The 16,761-nt window shown below is 36.4% G+C and overlaps 1 protein-coding gene across 5 annotated transcripts in view; it reads right to left on the minus strand.

Moving 5' to 3' along the window:
* Window positions 1–16,761, minus strand: part of LOC127435319 (receptor-type tyrosine-protein phosphatase R-like) — a 54,457-nt gene that overhangs the window by 19,755 nt on the left and 17,941 nt on the right. For all 5 annotated transcript variants that reach the window (XR_007896181.1, XR_007896182.1, XM_051688712.1 and 2 more), the window contains exons 5-7: window positions 8,132–8,487; window positions 5,534–5,723; window positions 1,196–1,280 (exon numbers count right to left, since the gene is read on the minus strand). Coding sequence is in view for 3 of the 5 variants with exons in the window: in XM_051688712.1 (XP_051544672.1) it covers window positions 1,196–1,280; window positions 5,534–5,723; window positions 8,132–8,487 (631 nt within the window). In the remaining 2 variants the exon portion in view is untranslated. The remainder of the gene's footprint in view (window positions 1–1,195; window positions 1,281–5,533; window positions 5,724–8,131; window positions 8,488–16,761) is intronic.

The raw sequence follows: 16,761 nt of genomic DNA on the forward strand, positions 1-16,761 counted from the left end.
CAATGGTCCAAAACCCGGTCCCCTCGTGTGTTGAGACTGATGTGTTGGTGGTATTTTGGTGCGACTGATTTGAAACTGGCTTTATTAAAGTCCCCGGTCACAATGAACGTGGCCTCAGGGTGCGCAGTTTCCTGCTTGCTTATAATCCCGTACAGTTCCTTGAGTGCTCGGTCTGTGTCGGCTTGTGGTGGGATGTACACAGCAGTGATAATGACCGCTGTGAATTCCCTCGGTAGCCAGAATGGTCAACACAGAAGCATGAGAAATTCCAGATCAGGAGAGCAGAAAGACTTGATAGAATGTACGTTCCTCTGATCACACCATGATTTGTTGATCATAAAACATACACCACCACCTCTGCTTTTACCTGAGAGGTCTTTCACTCTGTCTGCTCGGTGCACGGAGAACCCCGCGGGTTCAATGGCTGAATCTGGAATCTCCGCAGACATCTAAGTTTCTGTAAGGCAGATAATGCAGCAGTCCCTCGTCTCTCGTTGGAAAGAGATCCGCGCTCTCAGCTCGCAGAGCTTATTGTCCAGAGACTGAACATTTGCCAGTAGAATACTGGGTAGCGGGGGTCGATTTGCACGACGTCTTACTCTGATGAGAACGCCGGCTCTGTTTCCCCTTTTCCTTTTGCATTTTCGCGGCCGGGCTGCCCAGACAAAGGGCTCCGCTGGCGTGTTTGTATACAACAGGTCGGCATTGAGGAATTTGAAGTCCGGTTTACGGTGTGCAATTGCAGAACCAATGTCCAAAAGTGTTTGTCTGTCGTAGACAATAAGGCAGACAATATCCAAGACAAAAAACATAAGAATTGTAAACAAAACAAACAAAACACTACAATGTTGTGTCGGAGCTCGCAGTGCAGCAGCCATACTCGGCACCATCTTGAGTCCAGTACCTGAACCCAGATTATGTCATAATGGGGGCACTATGATGTCATAATGAGGTCTCGATGTGATAATGGGCTGTCTATGATGTCATAATGAGGTCTCTATTTCATAACAGTGGCTCTGTGATGCCGAAAAGATTGCACATGCTTTCTCTCAGTGGCATTGCCATGGTAATAAATAATGTGAACATTCTAAACTAAACTAAATCTAAAATGTCAACTGTGCCACTTCACATTAATTGCGAGTCCTTCCTACCAAGACAATAAAGACATACAATGAAAAGGATATCTGATACTTACTTGGCAAAATGGTCCTGTATCTGTTTTTTGATCCATGATTTGGGATATCCAGTTCTTTTTGATCCACAAAGTTCATTGGAATTTCCTGTGGAAAAAAGTATTGTGAAACACAAGCTCAACTTTGGAAAATGGTCAAAACCTTTAAATGTCCAAAGTCTTGAACTTAGATATCAGTGTATTGGACTCGGATATCCCACAAAACTTCTGTTAAATGTTCCTTTAAATATATTGTCATACGTATATTGCTTTTCATTCAAATGAACAGATTTCACCTTTTTTCTTTATGTAATATGAAGGTCAAATAAAACATAAAAAACTGTTTACCAGGACGTCATCATTAATTTTTGGTACTTTTCAAAAGCCTGTTTTATTTGACTGTTTATTCTTGTCCCAGGCCCAGACTTTCAATATTAAACTATGAAAATCCATTATAAAAATAGAGATTATTAAACGTTTAAAACTAAGATCATCTAAACGAAGAGTGAAATAAAAATAAAACTTTTCAACATTTATTGTGTGAAAAAGATTTTTCTACATTTTTCAAAAATTACGACTGTCCCACAGTTGTGGTGTCATTTCCACCACACCAAACAATTTTCCCCTAATAAAGTTTTTTCAAAAGCTATTGAACTTGTTTTCCAAGTGGAGAAAAGTGTCAGTTAAGAGCCTGCTTGAGATGAAATATGAGACAAAACAAAGAAAAATCAAGGAACCGGTAAATATCACTTTTAGAGAAGAATATTTTTAAAGGGCATCATTTCCAATCATGCTGCAAAAAGTGTGGAAATATTATTTAATTTAGTGTATTTAGGATACATAAAATGTTAGCTATGAAATTAGCCTTAGCAAGACAAAGGAGTCTGACTTTTTATTTGAAAAACTTTAAAAATGTCATTTCAATCAGTGCCATTTAGACCACAGAATTCTATTAAACACAGTACAGATTTTCTGCTGAAAATGACACTGTGGTGGGAATTTTCATGGCTTTCGGAAAAAAATTACATTAATCTCCTGTGATGCATGAACATTTATGTTTGAAATTGTTTGTAGACAAATTATTTATACAGTTGTGCTCAAAAGTTTGCATACCCTTGGAGAATTGGTAATATATGTACCATTTTTAAAGAAAACATGAGTGAGCAGGCAAAACACATTTCTTTTATTTCTTATGGGATTCATATTCAACTGTTGGATATAACAGAATGGCACAATCATAAAACAAAACATGGAAACAAAGAAAAAAATTAAATGACCCCTGTTCAAAAGTCTGCACACCCTTAGTTCTTAATAATGTGTATTGCCCCCTTTAGCATCAATGACAGCGTGCAGTCTTTTGTAATAGTTGTCTATGAGGCCCCAAATTCTTGCAGGTGGTATAGCTGCCCATTCATCTTGGCAAAATGCCTCCAGGTCATGCAAAGTCTTTGGTCATCTTGCATGAACTGCACGTTTGAGATCTCCCCAGAGTGGCTCGATGATATTAATGTCAGAAGACTGTGATGGCCACTCCAGAACCTTCACCTTTTTCTGCTGTAACCACTGGAGGGTCAACTTGGCCTTGTGCTTAGGGCCATTGTCATGCTGGAAAGTCCAAGTGCGTCCCATGCGCAGCTTTCATGCAGAAGAACGTAAATTGTCTGCCAATATTTTCTGATAACATGCTGCATTCATTTTGCCATCAATTTTCACAAGATTCCCCATGCTTCACAGTGGGGATGGTATTCTTTTCACTATAGGCCTTGTTGACCCCTCTCCAAACAAAGCGCTTATGGTTGTGACCATAAAGCTCTATTTTGGTCTCATCACTCCAAATTACAGTGTGCCAGAAGCTGTGAATTGACTATTTATACACAGACACTAATTGCAATTTAAAAAGCCACAGGTGTGGGAAATTAACCTTTAATTGCCATTTAAACCTGTGTGTGTCACCTTGTGTGTCTGTAACAAGGCCAGACATTCAAGAGTATGTAAACTTTTGATCAGGGCCATTTGGGTGATTTCTGTTATCATTATGATTTAAAAAGGAGCCAAACAACTATGTGATAATAAATGGCTTCATATGATCACTATCCTTAAATAAAAGACAGTTTTTTTGATCAGTCATATTTTCAAAATCAATGCCAAAATTTTACAATTTCTGCCAGGGTATGCAAACTTTTGAGCACAACTGTATATATTAATTAAACTAAAATTATTACATGTTTTAACAAGACTTCTCAGTCTAGAAGTCCACAGTGCTAAAAAGAAAGTGCGCAAAGCTGAAGAACCACCCATATATTAGACCAAGGGTTTGAAAACTGGGTTCAGGGGACCCTCAGGGGGCCGCAAAAGTGTGCTAGAGGGTCCTTGGAAAATTTTGGAGAAACAAAAAGCTTTATAAAGTTTAAAAGTTAACATTTACTGAAATGGACCTAATTACGGTTTCTTTCTGCTTTCTAAAAATCTCAGGTTTATGCATCTTACATTAGTGGTCAACCGATATATCGCCGAGGCCGAATAATATATACATTTTCCAGTTTGGCCGATTTTGTTCTTGAGGGTGCTGAGAATCACCTGCTTGCTTGTGAATTGACTGAGACATGTAAACGACCAGTCATGGTTCATTTTGTTGTTACATGCCATCGTGTTACTACAATAATAGACCAGTGTGCAACACAGTCTCATTTAAACGGTCGCGCATATCAGAGCGTCGGCAGATGTGTTTGAGCTCATTATGTTCTCCTCAACATTTCCCTATAAATTTTAACTGTCTAATGATAAAAAGACAAATATCAATAAAACTAATATCATATACTATCTGCAATATGCGCATATCTTGTTTAAACAAATGTAATTCATGAACCTAATGAAAATCCAGCATTTTCTTCCCGTCAAGCGCACATCTAATATCTTCCTCTGAAACGCGTATTCTATCAGCCAGAATCAAAACTTCAGGATCAGGATCAAAAGTTCTTCTGATTCACAAATCATGACGGTCACTATGTAACAATCCAAGCAGGCGATCCAGGCCATTTAAACTGTCAGGAGATTGTTGCTCGCGCTGGATCCGCACTAGTGCTTGAGTGCAACTTCAAGGCTGTGACCGAAACCAGGAAAATGCTGCCTCCGGAGGCTGTGTACGGAGGCAGGATGAAAATAAGGTGCTTTTCAAACTGTTCGAAGATCAGTTTCCTTAAGAGTTCCATTCATTCAAAACAGCAGTCACTTAAGCCATTAACTGATTAGGCAGCAAGGTAGCAAGTCAGCTGCCTACGTTTTCGGATGCAGCCCAAAGTAAAAGTGCTTCACGTGTGCTATAAGTAAATGTCATGTTCACTATGCACTGTATTTACAATTGGTTTGATTCTGTATTATCTGAGAAAATGTGATTGCTAACATGGATATGCCATCCATGGTTGCTGGACTATTGTGTGTACTGATATTTCCTTCTTTCTTATATATTAACAATTTACTAAAATTTGATGACTGAACAGAAATCAGAAGAAACTGCTATCTACCATTTAAAATACAATGTTATTTTTTTAGTTTTGAGTTTATTAATTTTCTTTTAGCATAAATTTTGTGTTTATGTTATTTACTATAGTAAATCGTGTGATATATCGGCATTGCATCGGCCTATCGGCCACCCTGTCCTCTGGATACTGGCATCGGCCATTAAAAAACCCATATCGGTTGACCACTCTCTAACATTACTCTAATATTGACTAGAAAAAAGATACGCTTGTTCAGATATTTTAATTATTTCTTTTGGCCTTAGTACAGTGACATTATGAAAGCCAATTATTCAATTTTACAAACAACTTTTTTAAATTTCCCGCTTGTTTGACTTACACAGTATAAATGGGTGTTTAAACATGAAAATATATAGCTGCCTGTATTTTAGGAAGGGAGTCCTTTACAAGGAGTTCATCATATTTGGGGATCCTTGCATCTAATAGTTTGAAAACAGCTATAAAAAACAAACCGACTGTCTTGTTGATAACAGAAACTTAGATGTCCATGAACATCAAGATTGTAGATATAAAAGAAAGTGTATTTTAGGGCAACTGATCACCATTTCTCTTTAAATCACTTTTTTTGCCTTTACTATTTCAATTTAAATGGTCCTGTGGTGTGAGAAATTAATTTATTAACAGTATAAATATTCCATATATATGCTTAATTAATATGAGTTGCAATATGATGCTTGTATTATAATTATACATTTATAAAACTAGCAAAATGCTGTTTAAATAGTAATAGATTGAGTTTAGCATGTCAAGCCACAGGACATGTCAACTTCAAAGTATTTCATTTCATCAACCACCTATTTGTTAGTTGTGCAGTAGTGTCACTTACTACAAACTCTGCATGCAGCATCTGGGTGTTGCGTGTGACATCACGAAGCTGCTGCCGTAAAAGCTCCCGACTGGCCGACTGCAGGTATTCTTGAGTGGCACGTTCACGAGGGGTTATGACCCCACAACTTACAGGCTCCACAGAACCCAAAACACTCATATCCAGAACCAGTGAGACATTAGAACCCCGTCTGCAGAGACATAACAGGGATATGTGAGAGGAACTGTGAAAAGCAATGCATACTCATTCGGCACCCTTTTTTGCTGCGAGCCACATTCTGAGCACAACTGAAAACATGTTGAAAATGCCCTATAAACCTATTTATCAACACAAACCTTTGCAATATAGGCTCTTATGGCGCAATACAAATACAGTGTGTGAAAAAGTATTTGCCCCTATCCTGATTTCTTCTGTTTTTGTGTGTATCTCATACACTAAATGTAACATAAAAGCAATCTGGGTAAACACAAAATACCTTTTTTAAATGATAATGTTATTTATTAAAGCAAAAAAGTTACCCAATGCCAACTGGGCCTGTGTGAAAAAGTATTTATCCCCTTAGTTACTAAATCCCCAAAACTATGAAACTGCATTCATAATGGGGTTCAGCTGGACTAGACACACCCAGGCCTGATTACTGCCAGCCCTGATCAAAACTTTTGGGAGAATGTTCTGTAGACTGATGAGTCAAAAGTGGAACTGTTTGAAAGACAGGGGTCCCGTTACATGTGGCGTAAATCAAACACAGAATTCCACAAAAAGAACTTCATACCTACGGTCAAGCATGGTGGTGGTAGTGTGATGGTGTGGGGATGCTTTGCTGCTTCAGGGCCAGAGCGACTTGCAATAATTGAGGGAAACATGAATTCTGCTCTCTACCAGAAAATCCTAAAGGAGAATGTCCGGTCATCAGACCGTGAGTTGAATCTCTAGCGCAACTGGATTATGCAGCAAGACAGTGAACCAAAGCATAGGAGTAAATCCACCTCTGAATGGCTCAAAAGAAGCAAAATTAAAGTTTTGGAGTGGCCTAGTTAAAGTCCTGACTTGAACCTGATTGAGATGCTGTGGCAGGACCTTAAACGGGCAGGTCATGCTCGAAAACCCTCCAATGTGGCTGAACTAAAGCAGTTCTGCAAAGAAGAGTGGGCCAAAATTCCATCACAGCATTGTGAAAGACTGATCTCCAGTTATCGGAAGTGTTTGGTTGCAGGTGTTGCTGCTAAAGGTGGCACAACCAGCTATTAAGTTTAAGGGGAAGGTAGTTTTTCACATGGGTGATATAGGTGTTGGATAACATTTTTGCTTTAATAAATAACATTATTATTTAAAAAAGGTATTTTGTGTTTACTCAGATTGCCTTTGTTTTATGTTAGATTTTGTTTGAATTTTTGAAACAATAACTTTTTCACAGCACTGTATATTGGAGTGAACTACTGATCCATTAATTGTTGAGCTTGACGCAAGTTTTACACGCATTGACAAGCACACAAACAGTGAAAATCTTAACCTCCGCCATAGCTCTCCTTTTGGTCTCATTTTACAGAAAACCCCCCAAATTAAAAAAGACTCCAAAATGTCATAAATTATATTGAATATGTTTACAATCTCATGATGAACATTAATTATTTATTTTTTATCCTGTCTTTGAAAGTCAGGCTCTGTTTGCTCTATGCCCCTGCTAAAAGTGTTAGTTCACAGGATACAGATCTGAAATGTAGGTGATGCTCTAACAAAGCTAAATTATATTATTATTATATTATATTCTCTCTTAACAACACACCGGCAACTTACTATCAACCGACAGCCTGAATGTCAATACAGTACAATACAACCTACTGTACATTTTATATATACTATATATACTTTTTTTATTGAATAATGTGTATCTATATTGTGTGTATTGTATACTGTACAGTGTATGTTATTATTTGTATATTGTGTTGTGTGTAATTCTGTGTATATTAGATTTTAAATTGTGCTGTTAATTTGATGTTATTGTAGATTGGTATATGTCTCATCACTGTCACGACTGCTATGTTGATCGGAACTGCACCCAAGAATTTCACACACCATTGCACTTGTGTATATGGCTGTGTGACAATAAAAGTGATTTGATTTGATTTTGATTTGAAGCTGAGCACTTGCTCATGTCATTGTATTTCTAGGGACTTTAATTTGGGCCAGTTCCTTACACAAAGCAATTATATGACTTCAGATCACAAGTGTCATATGGACTCCTTTTATGATACTTTAATGTTGCTTTTTAGCTCTTTTTGGAGCTTGACAGTCAAGTCATTTTTATTTGTATAGCGTCTTTCACAACACACATCATTTCAAAGCAGCTTTACAGAAAATTATGCATTAACAGAAAATGAAACTGGAATATCTATAAAGTCTTAGAGTCATCATTGTGTAGTTTGATTAAATATGACTGTAAATTGTGTATAAAAAGTCAGTATTTAGAGACAGTCATGGTCACTATGAACTGTTCTTCTGATTCTTCATAAATTCTCCTTTCATTTTCCACAGAAAAATTAAATATTCCTTTGAATCACAAGCTTCTTTCAAGACTCTCATGAACAAATAACCTCTTACCTCTCCTGCAGTCCTGCTACAGGTTTCATCCTAAATGGTGAATGTGTGGAGGAGACGGTGGGTTTGAGTTCTGGCACAGAGTGTCCGGTGGGGCAATGAAGCTCTGAGCTCTCGCTGGAATCAGTATGGAGGATGTTGATGTTACAGGACAGGGTGCTTCTGCTGATGGTTTTGGCAGAACTGGTGGCACAGGAGGTTTTGGAGGTCTGGTTGGCCTGTACCATGCTGTTCTTGAGAGTTGGGGGGTGCTGAGCACCATGAACAGGGATCGGCGCCAGCTGCACGTCCCGGATGGGTTGAGATGGATCTTTTAACTGCTGATCCAACAATTCCTTCTCCTTTTGTCGGTAAAGCACCTGAGGAAAGGATGAATTACTTTATAAAAATCATTTATTTTCAGCTAATTATTGGGTAAAAGGGTAAAATATATGTTCAGGTCACATTTCACCTAAAAAAAAAACAATAAAAAAAAACATTTTAAATTTAAAAAAAAGAAACAAAGAAAAGGAAGCCACTTTTAAAGCCACTTTTCCACCATCAGGCTCCGGATATTGAAACTGTGCCATAATGTGCCGATACAGGCTAGTTGGCGTGGTTACAATTTATTTTTCCACTGTAGTGCTACAAAATCAGGATTAAAATATACGTTACAGATACATTAGTTGGCAACGACGTGAGAGGAAAACATTGAAGTGTGCAATGGAGGATGTTGACCTATTCCAATTTTTAGGATTGTTTTTCCCCTGGTTTTTAATTTGCTAAAGCACAAGGAAAAAAGGAAAGCGAAGAGAAAAAGGCGAAAGGTTTACCCCCATTTGCTAAGGGGTTGTGTATGCCACCGGTCACGAACACAAAGAAAGTTAAAAGTTCCCAGACTAGCTAAATGACATAATATTATGTGAGTAATATATTGATATATTAAATTAGTTTTAATGAGCTACCTAGCGTAATCTACCTCCCTGATGAAAAAAGTGTGTCGAAAAATAATGTACTATACTAGTACATTCGATACACTAAACATACATACATTTTAATTAACGTCACGCAAATATAAGCAAACTTGGCCAGCTACCTAGAAACAGTTAGCCTGGCATTGGGAAATTGACAATCGTGAGTTGCCTCAAATTCTCAATACTGATGTGTCCAGACATTTTCTATTTATTTATATATATATATATAATTTTTTTTTTCCTTTTTTTTTTTTTTTTTGCAATTCCCATTATGCTCAATGGTGATTCTATTTGATTCTCATTACTGTAAAAAACTGAAAACAATGATTTTTTTTAAATTTATTTATTTATTTTTTTTAACATTACAATAAGGATCCAATTGTTAATATTAGTTAATTACATTAGTAACATTAACAATGGACAATACTTAGTATTACTAATTAATCTTAGTTATACTATCTAAGTTATAGTAATACATGTTTAAAATGCACTATGAACTAATATGAACTAACAATAAACAATAGTATTCTTATTAACTAGCATTAAAAAAGATTAATAAAAGCTATAAACAAATATATTGTTCATTGTTAGTTCATGACAACTAATGCATTAACTAATGTTAACCAATGGAACCTTATTGTAAAGTGTTACCTTTTTTTAATTACCACAAAGGCAGCGCAGCAAATACTACCATGATGTAGTATAAATACTTTACAATTTACATAATTTTTTTATTTTTTATTAAACAGTTATGAAAACATTTTGCATTACAGTAAAGACAATTTACAGAGGAGGGGGGTATTGCTTAATTATAAATTATAATTTCTTATTTAATTATTTATGTATTTATTATGGGGTGAAATATGACCTTTCAAGGGATTTCAAAATTGGTGGCTTCAGCTACAAACATCCAACAAAATACAAACAGATTTTTAATGGAACAAGTGATTTCTGATATGAGTCCATATCATATTTTTTATTTTTTTATTTATTGAATCATGTTTGAATTTTATTAGTCACGTTAAGAAATGAGTGATATAGCCCTTACAGTGTTCAGTAAATCTCACCCTGATCTCATAACATAAGTGCATGTTTACAGCTAATACAGCATTGCTTTTCTGCTCTACAGAACTCAAAATCACCCTTCTTTGTCATGCTTTAATTATGATTTTAATCGAATCAGTACTTTAATATAATTTCAATGGAACTAGATCATTTATTCATTGGAAGAGGTAGTGATATTTTTTAAGTGTTTACTTTTGATTGATGATTAATTTTAGTTTCCCAACAGAGGTCACCATCTCATAAGAAAGAGTTGTGTTCCTATGGTTACAGAGCATTCTTTCATTCTTACTTCAACCAAATCAAGTTCTGTTTTCTGTTGCATTACAGTATCTTATTGCGTAAGAGGTTTCAGTTGAACCATGATTTACAGCTTCTCTTCCTCATCAAAGATGATTTACACTTTTCAATATACCAATTTGTGTCATAATAATCAGAAGCACTGTATAATAATTATATGTAAATCATTTTATAACATTTATGTTATATAATTCTTACCGAGCTGTTTGTCACATGGGGAACTTGTCACAAGGGCTATACAGCATTTCGGTAACTATAAGGTTTTGAGTCAAAAATCCAATTACACAAATGTGTGCTTTTTTGAAGCTGTGGATTTGTATGTTGGTTTCAAACAACTAGTTCAAAACCTCTTAAACTAGAATAATGTTTGGTGAATTTCCCATCGGAATCAAATATTCCAGAGCTGTATAGTAATGTTTGCAATTTTTGGACCAAATGATTATAATGTAATCCGAATCAAAACACTGTAACAATAAATTTACAATATATTTCTGGCTACTTGTTGTCTACTAGCTGACTGCTAGTCCCAGCATGCACTGCGAAATGAATCAATTAAGCAGTTGCATTTTTTGTTTGTTTCTTTTACTATTCCTTGGTTTATTTTGGTGTTGTTCTTTTTTATTGTCACTTCAATTACTTTTTTCAAAAATTTGTTTTGTAGATTCTTGAATTTTATATCGCTGAGTCTGTGCGTGCCAGGTATCGTATTACTGATAACAACAATTTAGCTTACCAAGATAGCACTGAAAACATCCTCCAACTTTATTAAACATTTTGTAATTTCTGTACTACATGTGATACAATATAACCACATATTGTGCAGTTTGCAAGTTCTGATCAGTCTTAAGAATTAATCACTTATCTTAATTTATCCGTGTAACACACTGTAACCAAATGTGTTATATAACATAAATGCATTAAAAGTGAACACTAATCACCTTAATGATGACTTCAAACAAAACTTTACACTGTTATCTTACAATGACCTATCCTGCATCAACATGATCTTATGAGTATTCGTGGATATTTTTATGAAAATTGTGGTTTTAGCAGACGTACATTGGCTTACATTTGCATAAGCCCTATTCGGACAGGATTAGTTTTCTAAACAACGATTGAGTTACAATTATTATCACCCCACATCTGTGATTTCCTGTACTGATTTGGACGGGACTACAGATCTCTGTGTTTATTAGAGGTGGGAGTGTCTGTTTTCTAGATGTGGGTGTTACAGAAGGTTAGGTGATAAAATTATCATATCTTTGTAAAGTAATTTAAAATGACTTATCATTTTAAACATACATTTTAAATAATGAAGTATTTAACTTATTAATAATTAAGTAATTATACATTATAAATTACTTATTTTAAAAAGCCTATTCAAATAAACTCCACATGAGTTTATAGAAGTGGCTGCTAATGATAAACTCACTCAAATAAACCTATCTGTGAATTTTAGAATTATATCATTATGTAATTGAGTTAAGGTTAAATTAAGGTGAGTAGCCAATCTTACCTGATGCAGATATTGCAGTGGTCTTAGCATTTTCCACGATTTGGCTCTCTTTGTTGATTTTATTTTCTTATATTTTCATCGGATGGCAAAAAATCCAATCCAAATTAAAAGGCACGCAGCAGGCAGATGACTGACAATATCAACGATCACGGACATTTGCATTCGGACAGGATTCGATTTCTCAGAGGACCCTAGAGTTAGCCGAAAAACAGTAGGTAATTTGCTCTGGAATTTTTACAGAGGTTGTGTGAGGAAAAACACAGACTTGTCATAATCAGGCGGGATTAAAATCACAAAGTACGTCTGTGAAACATGAATTTCCCTAACCTCCTCAGTGAAAACTAGTCTCGTCCAAATAGGGCTATAGACACTGAAACATACATTATTGATGTATTAACAGTAGGGGTTGCAGGACTACTGATATTAATAGTAGACTAGTCCAGCCAATTATTCGAGTCAAATTCAACTGTCACGGTCCTGTCACTGTCAGTCTGGGTTTTTGTGTGACAGGACCGTGACATCATCGTCCCATGTCTGTCTTGTGTTTCGTTGTCTGTCTTTGTGTGAGCGCACGGTTTCGGTTTTGATTTCCCTGCCGTGTGCTCTTCGATCTGTCTTGTTTCATGTCCGGAGCATGGTGTCTGGATACCGACTTCTCTGTCTGGTTCGGTTTCGGTTTTGGTGTCTGGATCTGGACACTCATGATCCATGTTCTGTCTTGTATTGCCATGAGTGCACTGCGCTTATGTCACCTTGGCGGGATGCCCTCATGTCAATAATCTGTGTCTGTCTCTCGCGGACGCGCGGTGTGCCCGCTTTGCGCTGCATGCCGGGTCGCGAGCTGTCTTCACGTTGTTCTGAGGCTCGGTCACTTCGGTCTAAGGTGTCGGGTTTGTGTGTGGCCAAACTCTTGCACAGGTGTCCTGTCTTGTTTTGTCGCCTGTTGCGTGCATTGAATGGTGTTTGCCTCGCGATGTATCAATGTCAAAACTATGGAATAACATAAATGGAACTACTTTTGGATTTTGTGACTAAACAAAATCCAAAATAAATCAAAACTGTGTTATATTTTAGTATCTTCAAAGTAGTCACCCTTTGTCTAGAATTTGCAGACATGTACTCTTGACATTTTCTCAAGCAACTTCTTGAGGTATCACCCTGAGATGCTTTTTAGACAGTATTGAAGGAGTTCCCATCTATGTTGGGCACTTATTGGCTGCTTTTCTTTATTATTTGGTCCAAGTCATCAATTTCAAAAACTATTTGAGTTTTTATTAAATTTTAGTTTTATAATGAAATAAATTAATATGGTGGCACAATTATATTTTTGTCTACAAAACTAATTTCCAACATTTAAGCATACGCCTTCAGATCAAAAGATTTTTAAGATCATGAGAGACATTTCAGTCAAGTGTTTCAAAACTTTTGACCGGTAGTGTATATGATTGGAAAAATAGTCTTTTATTCGACTGGAAGTCAGAAAATGCAAAACAATGCAGGTGCATTTTGAAATGTTTTAACTAATCATCTTGAAATGAATGTCACTTCAGTTCTACTTTCTGAGTATGAATTATCATATGCAGTAAAACACAGAACAATATGCGAGCACTGTAAAAGGTTTTGCCACAAACTCAACTGACTGGCTTCTCTCCTGTATGATTTCACATGAGTCTCTTCAGACCTGGTTGATTTTAGTTGAGAGCTGCGGTGTTTCTGTAGGTGTCTTTGCATAGTGCTTGTGTTAGCCGCGGTGTACGGCACTATTTTCTTACAATGCTTACATATTGGCTGTGTCTCGTTTGGAAGGCTGCGTCCTCCGGAGGTCGCATTTGTCGGCCGCATACATCATCGAGGCTGTCTCATTTCATTTTTTTTTTATTGGGAATGCAAAAAAGGTTAACAATTGTATAAATGTAAGTGCATACACATAAAAGGCATTGACAATAGATAAAAAATAAGAAAAATTAAACAAGACAGCCTCGATGACGTATGCGGCCGATAAAAGCGACCTCCGGAGGACGCAGCCTTCCAAACGAGACACAGCCTTTGTTCGTGTCTTGTCTGTCACTCTGTCAACGTTTATTGTTTCCACCAGGTACCTAAAATGCTGCCACACAAACGATTTAAAAGTGGCAGTGGCATCTTCTATGCTAATTTCACCCTCACACTCTGTCATGCTGATATCATGAGACAGCTTTTCACCTCAACGAGAAATATCGTCACATTTTAATATCGCGAGATCTCGTCACACCCGTAGTTGCTACACATTCTCTCGTCTTGCCTGTCGGTTGGCATGGGCGTATATTGCCTTATTGTCTTGCCGATGTGCGCTCATGCCATTCGGGTGTTTTGTTGTCTTGTGAGAGCATGTGGCTTTGTTTTATTTCTGTATAGCATATCTCTCAGTCTTGCATCATACCCTGCCTCCTTGTTTGCCTATTATTAGTTTATTAGTCACACTTGCCCTGTCTGTTAACCTGTTTGATTTCTCTCCCTGTTTTAGTCTCCTCGTGTGTCCTATCCAGTGCCAGTTCATCTTGTTTGTTGGTTGTGTTCCAGTCAGTCTTGTTTCGTGTTCATGTCAGTCTGGTTACTCCCTGTTTCCTCTTCAGTCCGGTCGGTCCTGGTTCTCCGTTTACGTCTGCCCCAGCCTGGATTATACTTTTCCCCTACGGGGTAGTTTATGTTCTCTGCTTTTCCCTCTCGTGGGAGTTTTGGTTTGTTTTTTTTTATTTATTTGTAATAAAGCCCTTCACTTGCCTCTGCGTTTGGGTCATAACTCCGATTCTCTGACATCAACTAGTCATGGAGTCATCTACAGCATCCTGCTTTTCGGAAATTTTCCACCTGCTGTATTTCCTACAGACGCGTTTTGTAAATCATGTGAAAAGCAACTAGTCGACTTCAGGCTGACAGTGTGGACTACATTAGTTATAGTCGACTAGTCTATGCAATCCCTAATTGACAGCCTCTAAAACGTACATAATTGTATACTGTATATGAATAACTTCAGAGACTTTTTACGAATCCTTATATTCATGAAATTAATCAGTTGATGTGATTTATATTCCACAATATGAATTAAATGTTCAATGCCATCACATTTATTAATGCAGTTGACATATTATAACAGTTTCATTCTGTGATTTGTGGTGACGTTTCGAAGGATTCCATCAATTTAACCAAGACTAAACTTTAAAATATAAAATGAATACAAATTCATTTTCAATAATTTCATCATTACTTAATCAATGAATTTTTATTGTATTTACCGTGGGACAGAAAATGATTAACAAAACCATGTTACACAAAATTACTGAAAAAAGACCATAAAATCATAAATCATAAAAGGAATCCATTTTATTTGTAGGGTTAGTTTTATGGGTATGGTGAGATTAGTGGCTCAAAAATATTTATATAATAAAAATAGTATATTGTGACTAAAATTATGGTCACACTACATTAATTTGCCTGTTACTTTTTTATACCGTTGCGCAGTGGTTAGGTTTGGGGTTAGGGTTGGGTTAGGAGATCTAAAATATCTATAGTAAAAATGTAACTAAACAAATATATTTATAATATAAAGGACTTGTAGATATTTTTAAGCTTCTAAAGCTGTAAATACGTAAACACGTTTGATAGATGCTGTCAATACGTCCAAATTGCACGTTTTAGAGTCTATCCAAATGTACACAAATGTACGTGTAAATGTTATGTATGAATACCTCAAATTATAATGAGATCAGGATGCCTGCATTGATTTCATGGTAAAATTTTGAATAGAGTATTTTATTAAATTACATTCTGTTAAATTTTGTAAAATCCTTTGCTATATAACTCATTTTGTAATCTTGGTTCTCCTGAACAACACTTGTAAGACTGCCTGTCATTGTGAGCGGCTCACAGCTTAACTGGGCAATGGTTCCTTAATCTCTATTTAGTCCGTCAAGAAAAGAGAGCGGCAGTGCTCTGAGGACACGCTATGATGTCATCACTGGACTTAAGACAGATTTAAAACGTTAAGAGCAAAGATCGACCAATCAGAGGGCAAAGTCAGGTGTGACCAAGATATCAGTGTTGATTCCTTTAAAGTGCTCAACCACCAGAGGAAGCCATGCGACTTCCTCTGCCACATTACATCCGTTCTGCAATGTCTCTTTCTGTATCATATCCTGTACGACTGCATCTCTTCATGACTTTCTCACATTTACTCATCGTAAAATTAAATACAGTCAGATTTGTTCTTGTTTTCAGCGTGTAAAGACTTTAATTAAAAACATTTTTTATTAAGTGTTAATTGCTGCTGATATATACTCCAGAAGTGATTCTGCTGCAACAAGCAAGTGTTTGTATAAAACAGGAAGTGTTTGAACTCCTATGAGTGAATAGTCAATGTTCTAAGCAATTATCCAAACCTGTCCGAAGAATCAATCACAAATGAGATCTCTTAAATAGCAGTAATGAGATCAAATGGAGATCAAATTCTAAATTCTCTTTACTGATGTATCCTGCTTCTCAGATGTTTCTCCTGGGAAAAAGACCCCAATAATTTCATATGTCTCATCTAGAGTATCAGAGAAGATCTCAAAAATCAGTTTTCAGATTTGTCAAGATACCAAAGTCAAATATTTCTCAAATTAAAACATCTAAAATAGTGTTTCTACTTAAACGAGAAACTAAGAGGACTTTCCCTGGGAAGTCCAACAACATATCATTGACACAAACTCAACCATCTGCGTATACATGTACACTTTTAGCCGGTCGTATCTGCCTATAAAACGTCATATCTCATGGAAATGAAA

Source organism: Myxocyprinus asiaticus, chromosome 45 (assembly GCF_019703515.2).
Source record: "Myxocyprinus asiaticus isolate MX2 ecotype Aquarium Trade chromosome 45, UBuf_Myxa_2, whole genome shotgun sequence".
Classification (NCBI taxonomy): Eukaryota; Metazoa; Chordata; class Actinopteri; order Cypriniformes; family Catostomidae; genus Myxocyprinus; species Myxocyprinus asiaticus.